This window comes from Alosa pseudoharengus, unplaced genomic scaffold (assembly GCF_046254945.1).
Source record: "Alosa pseudoharengus isolate Yale_2024_CS ecotype anadromous, Long Island Sound unplaced genomic scaffold, YU_APseudo_1.1 YU_APseudo_1.1_scf_12, whole genome shotgun sequence".
Classification (NCBI taxonomy): Eukaryota; Metazoa; Chordata; class Actinopteri; order Clupeiformes; family Clupeidae; genus Alosa; species Alosa pseudoharengus.
The window spans coordinates 3,303,027-3,310,104 of NW_027468587.1; the positions used below are offsets into that span (position 1 = coordinate 3,303,027).

General features: G+C 42.6%; 1 protein-coding gene across 1 annotated transcript in view; it reads left to right on the top strand.

Annotated features, from left to right (window-relative positions):
- trim46a (tripartite motif containing 46a) overlaps positions 1 to 3,052 on the top strand; it is a 20,121-nt gene extending 17,069 nt beyond the window's left edge. The window contains exon 12 of the mRNA XM_076279353.1: positions 2,212 to 3,052. Within this exon, the coding sequence (XP_076135468.1) occupies positions 2,212 to 2,602 (391 nt within the window). The 3' untranslated portion in view covers positions 2,603 to 3,052. The remainder of the gene's footprint in view (positions 1 to 2,211) is intronic.
- The last annotated feature ends 4,026 nt before the right edge of the window (positions 3,053 to 7,078 follow it).

The following is a 7,078-nucleotide window of genomic DNA, read 5'->3' on the forward strand; positions in this document are numbered from 1 at the left end:
ATATATACTTATACTTATACTTATACCACAGGACGTCTGTAATATAAATGGCCAATTTGCACGGGATTAAGAAATCTCTGTATTTTACCAGAAGTGAGAGGGGTAACTCAATTTATGCACTGCTGTTAACTACTTTGCTTGCTGATTTCGCATTCATACATGCATCATGGCCTGAGTATTGTTTACTCATTAGTTCAATGTCAAGTTTATTTGTCATATGCTCAATATACAGTATCAAGGACAACTGTAGGCTACAATTAAATGCTTGTGGTGAGACTCGGGTATTCTACAGGCTACAGCTAAAGCAATATCACACAAATTCACCCTCCTTATCAATTACATTGGTAGCCTATACTTTACCTTACCAGGCAAAATCATCACCCTGTGCTTGCCTTGCATTATTACCGAGTGCTTATTCAAGCGCCGCCATGCTAAAAAAAAACTATGTTTTTAAACAGGATATGACGGAATATCTACATACATTTTAACAGAGGGGCATATTCGCACAGGATTAATATCACCTGAGGTATTTTTTCCAAACAGTTTTACAGAATGTAAAAGTCGCCATAATTTCTACTGACGTTGTTCGTAATAATTACTGACATGGCACATTCGGAATAATTACTTTACCCCACGTCTCCACGTAAAACTAATCCTGTCCAAATAGGACTTTAGTATTTGCATTCTCAGCAGAGGAAACACAGGCAGGTGTTGGGGATCAGCAATCACCGCTGAGTGGCTCCGGTCATGACGTCTGGTGCATTGTGTGTGCGTGTGTGTTTTTGTTTATATAATAAGTCAAGGCTCACTTCAATCACTTCTGATGTTATGTAGGCCAATGACCACTGTGCCAGGGATGGACACACGTCTCTGTGGATCATCCAATATTTTTTTTTTTAACAAAAACGGTATTTTTAACTATTATAATGTTCATATTCTGTAAGTCACTCTGGAAGTGTCTGCTAAGTAACCATAACCGTAACCATCTCATCTCTTATGATCTATCTCTTTCCCACCTTCATTCTCAAATTCTGATGCAGAGGGCTTTGATGGGGTCACTTTGAGTGGTTGTTTGTGTGATGCGATTTCTGATAATCTTGAGCAGTCCACACGTCAGGACTCTTAAGTCTTCCCAGATCATGTGTTGTTTTCTTGACGAAAGTAGGAGAAGCAGACAGATGATGGGGATGAGTGGACCAGGTGATGGCATCTGGAAGTGGCACTGTGGTTTTCTTACAATTCAATTCTTATTTAATGATTTCAATGTAAACAAATGTAATAAAAAATGCCTCTATCCTACCCTCTAGCCTACCCATCAGTCAGCAATGGATGGAAGTGGACACAGGTCTCGGGGGGCCTGTTGATGCTCAATCCTTATGACTTGACGAATGCTGTGCACAGCTGATGGGTGCAATTCCACCTGTGTGGTAGAGGTCATAGGGTGGACACTTTGGCTTCAGTTTCCATGGCCAGGCCTTGCCTTGTTGGAACAGGGTGGACACTTTAGCTTCAGTTTCCATGGCCAGGCCTTGCCTTGTTGGAACAGCCTTTGCAGACCACCCCTCGAACAACCCTCTGTTACCTAGACGATAGTCACCCAATGTAGTAAAGGCAGGGAATAGCCACAGAGATGACAATACAATATGATCAGGGCTGTAGTGGAGGCTAAACATAAGTAAACACAGTTTATCCACATGCAATTTGAGAAATAGAGTTGATCCAACTCCTAAAAGAGTTTATTAACCAACTTTTAACATTCAAAAATCACATTGTATAGAACAGAATATAATTCATAGTTTACCTACCTCTTATTTTACCACTACGCCCCTGAATATGAACACAATATTTGAGCCACAATATGACAATATGATGTTATGAGTGTTTGGATGTGTTTGGATGTTCTGTGCAGCCATCATGGCAGTAAAATTGTTGTTGACTCTGACTTATTTCCTAATTTCCACTATGAAGTAAGAGAGGAACAACATCTTATTGCCATATTGCTATATGTGAAGACATCTCTATAATATTTATTTGAATCAACTCTCTCTACCTTACTCTCTCTTTTTTTTGTCTGTCAAGAAAAAAAATATTAGGCTTGAAAATATTGATTTAATAAATATTTCTATCTTTATCATCTCTCTCTCTCTCTTGTTCTCTCTCTCTCTCTCCCCCCCCCCCCCCCTCTCTCTCTCTCTCTCTCTCTCCCTGTAGGTATGACCCAGATAGTGGTCATGACAGCGGGGCCGAAGATGCCCAGGACAGCCCCCCTCCATTCTGCTTCCTCACCATGGGCATGGGCAAGATCCTTCTGCCCCACCAGGGGGTAACTCACCCCTCCGGCCACCCCCTGACTATCCCTCTGCCCCCACGCCTCGGGTTGTGTCTGGACTTCGACAAGGGCCGCGTCACCTTCTACGACGCCCACTCCCTGCGCATGCTGTGGGAGGGGCCTGTGGACTGCTCCGCCCCCGTCTGCCCAGCCTTCTGTTTCATTGGTGGAGGGGCGCTGCAGCTGCAGGAGCTCGTGGCCAATCGCAGCATCGAGCAGACCCCACCCAGGAGAGTGACCATCCAATCACGTGCCACCAATCTCTGCAACTGACATGACAGGTCGCATGTTCAACCAATCGGATGTCAGGATGGTTCTCAATGTTAAGCACCTTTGAATTACTCTTCTTATCCCGTCCATTCATTTACTGATTTATCTTCTATTTATTTTGCCTACCTGGGATGCTTTGTATTAAGGTTTGTGTAAACATTCTGAACTAACCACATTTTTTAACAGTATACTATCTTTGCATCACTACTAATGGTGGATCTCGGCAAATCATTTTCTCATGTTGACGTCATCTGCTCACAGGAAGCTCCAAAATTGTAAGCTGTACAAAAATATGCTCCAATTATCAGATGCATGCATGTCTGGACATCCTGAATGTGACTAAAGTTCTGTACCTCAACGCCTTCTCTAACTCCAGTATGACAACAATAGGGAAATGAACTCTTGAGCCTGTGATTTGCAGTGATCTACCGCAAAATAATAATACTTAAAAACTGTTAGACAAGTTAGATGGACAGGTTTTGGAAGGTCAAGATTTCACCTGGTGACCTTTTGGAATGTTTTGTCCCTTGGGAATGTACCCACCGGCACATCCATAATATGTTGTCATCTTCTGTGTGTGTGTGTGTGTGTGTGTGTGTGTGATGTGTGACTGAAATCTTGCTGTAGTAGTTTGAAGTGTCATAACATTGTTTGTAAAATCATTTGCTGTCTGCATGTATAGCACCTGGAAGTTCGAATTCTCTGACGTAAAGTTTATCTCCAGCAAAGTCAAGGGTAATGGCATACAGTATGTGTTTGTATCTGTGCTTGTATGTGTGTGTGTCCAGTCCACACACACACACACATACACACACACACACACACACACACACACACACACACACACACACACATTTTTCTTCACCAGCAGGATAAGTCGTGACAATGTGTCTGGACAGCAGTGACGTTTGCAGGTTTAGAACTGGTCAACAAAGTATGTCCCCTTTGCACAGACTTTCCACCAGTACAGTGAATCAGGGCGAAACCTCATAAGAGCTTATCAAACACCAACAGCAACCCCTCCACTTTCACAGCTCTCTCCTTCCCTCTCGTACAGCCTCCGTAACTCTCGTACAGCCTCCGTAACTCTCGTACAGCCTCCGTAACTCTCGTACAGCCTCCTTCCCTCTCGTATAGCCTCCGTAACTCTCGTATAGCCTCCGTACCTCTCGTATAGCCTCCGTAACTCTCGTATAGCCTCCGTAACTCTTGTATAGCCTCCGTAACTCTCGTACAGCCTCACTGACTCAATTCAGAGGCCGTGGCCTCACCAGCCTCCACTGAGTGTGAGGCAGCTGTCGAGGTGGCAGACAGGCCATTCCCTCTACTCGCCAATCAACTTCCTGGATATAGGCATACATTGAACCACATTACATGTCATTTGCACATTAATTACGGATATAGGCATACATTGAACCACATTACATGTAATTTGCACATTAATTACGGATATAGGCATACATTGAACCACATTACATGTCATTTGCACATTAATTACGGATATAGGCATACATTGAACCACATTACATGTCATTTGCACATTAATTACTGATATAGGCATACATTGAACCACATTAAATGTCATTTGCACCTTAATTACGAAGTGACTTACAGTTGATGAAACAACATCGAGCTTTAGTGAGCTGATAAAGACTCAGTAAAAAGACAAAGTAAAGAGGTAATGGAGGCAGAAATACTATAGTATTCGGCAAAGTACAGTGAAGGGATGAGTGAAGATGCTCTGTGGTGACCATAGGCAAAGTACAGTGAAGGGATGAGTGAAGATGCTCTGTGGTGACCATAGGCAGAGTACAGTGAAGGGATGAGTGAAGATGCTCTGTGGTGACCATAGGCAAAGTACAGTGAAAGGATGAGTGAAGATGTTCTGTGGTGACCATAGGCAAAGCAAGACCATGAGAGATCTCTTAGAATTAAAGAGGACATATTTCACCCCCTTTTCCGCAATTGTAGATTTCTTTTTAAAGTATATTTTATATATTTAGGCTTTTGTCTTTGCGCGTATAGACAGTAGAGAAAGACGAGAAGCGATTGGAAGAGGAGAGATGAGGTGGGATCGGGAAATAGCTGCAGGTCGGAATCGAGCCAGAGCCTCCATGGGCACTGAGCCAGAGCCCCCATGGGCACTTGACCTGAATGTAGGATGGGTGCTGCCACTTGCAGGTCTTAATAAAACGTCTGTGTCATACTTTGGTCAAAAAAAAGGATGAAGCTGCACCATAACAGCGTTTTCAACACTGTCCGAAGAACCCTGTTCAGAGCGGCCTGATCCTGTCCTGGGCCGCATGTCCCAAAACCATAGTTGCTAACTAAGTTAGCTAATTTCCCATTGCCAACCAACTAAGTTAGCTAATTTCCCATTGCCAAGAAACTAAGTTAGCTAATTTCCCATTGCCAAGCAACTAAGTTAGCTAATTTCCCATTGCCAAGCAACTAAGTTAGCTAATTTCCCATTGCCAGGTTAGCAACTGTGGTTTTGGGAAATGCACCCCTGGTTGTTTCACAAACACAATCATCTTGCCTGATGGCTTCACTTCGACATGTTTTGAATAGGTTTCGAGCTTGCGAGATTCAGGCGAACTTTTCCACTTTGGTTCTCTAGTCATGAGTGGACCCTTGGTCCAGACAGGTAAAACTGAGGTGGTTTTATTCAACACTTGGTCCAGATAGGTAAAACTGAGGTGGTTTAATTCAACAAGCTGCTAGACTCAGGGTCACTTTGACCAGCGGATCTGAGTGGCTCAATGATTCACGTTTCTAGACCTAGGAAGCCCATAAACAAAACAGCTGGGTTGTGTTATCTGTGTGTGTGTGTGTGTGTGTATTGGTAGCCATCCCAGATACCAAGACACATGCATAAAAGCACTGAAAATATGGAATTTCCATAACATGTCCCCTTTAGTGTTTCAGATCATTTCAGATCGATTGTGTAGGGTCTGTAGAACTCGTTAGTTTCATGCTCCATTGTTGGTTTTATGAATGTAGGGTTGGCTCTCCAGGACAATGGCTGGTATAGTTGGTGTTCATTAGCTGTATATGCAAAGCATTGCCGAGCAGGTTCTGTGGGTTTCAGTTCTGTTAAGTACTGTATGTTGTGGACAGACTTGTTAACCTGTACTCTTTGCTGTTTGGGCCAAAACTAGAGCAGGAAGCATCCGGACTCACAGCACACACACACACACACACACACACACACACACACACACACACACACACAGTCTGTTTCCACTCCTTCCCCTAACACACACATTTTTTAATGAGTGTGACCTTTGTAATGACGTCCCCACTTATCATGTTTTTGCTATTACTTCATGTGATACTTCATTCATTGTTTGGTTTTGCAAAAGCCCATATTGCTTTCCAAAAGGATCTGTTATAATTATTCTTTGAAAAGAAGGATGCTGCTTTAGGCTGTGCAACTGTCAGTCTCAAATCTAGTTGTATGCAGGTGTGTGTGTTTGTGTGCGTGCATGTTTGAGTTTCTGTGCTAACCTGACTGTATGTGTGGGTTAACTTGCATCAGTGTGTGTGCATGGGTTTGAGTGTCTGTGCATATATGTAAGATTGTGTGTGTGTGTGTGTGTGTGTGAGAGAGAGAGTAGTTGAGTGTTTATTAGACCATTTGCAATAAAGACTGTACTCAGTTGCACACAGCTCTGGTTTTGGCCTCTGTGTTTATGTTGGTGTATGTTGGTGCATTAACTGTATTTGTGTGTTAAGTCCTCTTGTTTATGCCTGCACTGCACTGCTCTGGCCCAAGGCATTCTGGGATATGTAGTACTGCCAGAATGTCTGAATTCTGAATGTAAGATGAAATCAAGCGATGAGGTAAAATAGATCTGATCTGCTGCCACAATCAGATTGCCACAACAGGAAGAAGTTAATATTTGTATTTAGTAGAGAAGTAACAGTACCCATGGGAAGTAAAAAAATGGCATTCTATCTGTCTGCATGTTGAATGTTGTTCATATTGTTAAATGTATTTTTTTAAACAAGAGAACGCACACTGTCTAAATATTGCATTCACACAAACATAATACCGCACATGTTGTGTTCTTATAATGTAGTAATGTTCCCAGTAGAACACCAACACAATAGCAGGCATTTAATCATGACAACGAGCTTATCTACATACGGGTCATTCCACATGAAATGAGCACATTTGGGAAAATCTTTCCGCTCGACCCCCTCACATTGTCTTTATTCATTCATATTGTCTGCTTCTACATCTCAAAGGAAGGTCTGGAAAGTTATACCTCCAAATGAGTATTTCTATGAGAATTTTACCTTAGAGTACACCTACCCCAATTCCAGAAAAGTGGCTTTAAAGGTATACTATGCAGTTTCAGGTGGCTTTAAAGGTATACTATGCAGTTTCAGGTATTTTGGTGGCTGTAGAGCTCCCCCTAGATGTGCTGTATGGCTATGCTAGGTGAACGATTCCCCTGTTACAAGTTTGTT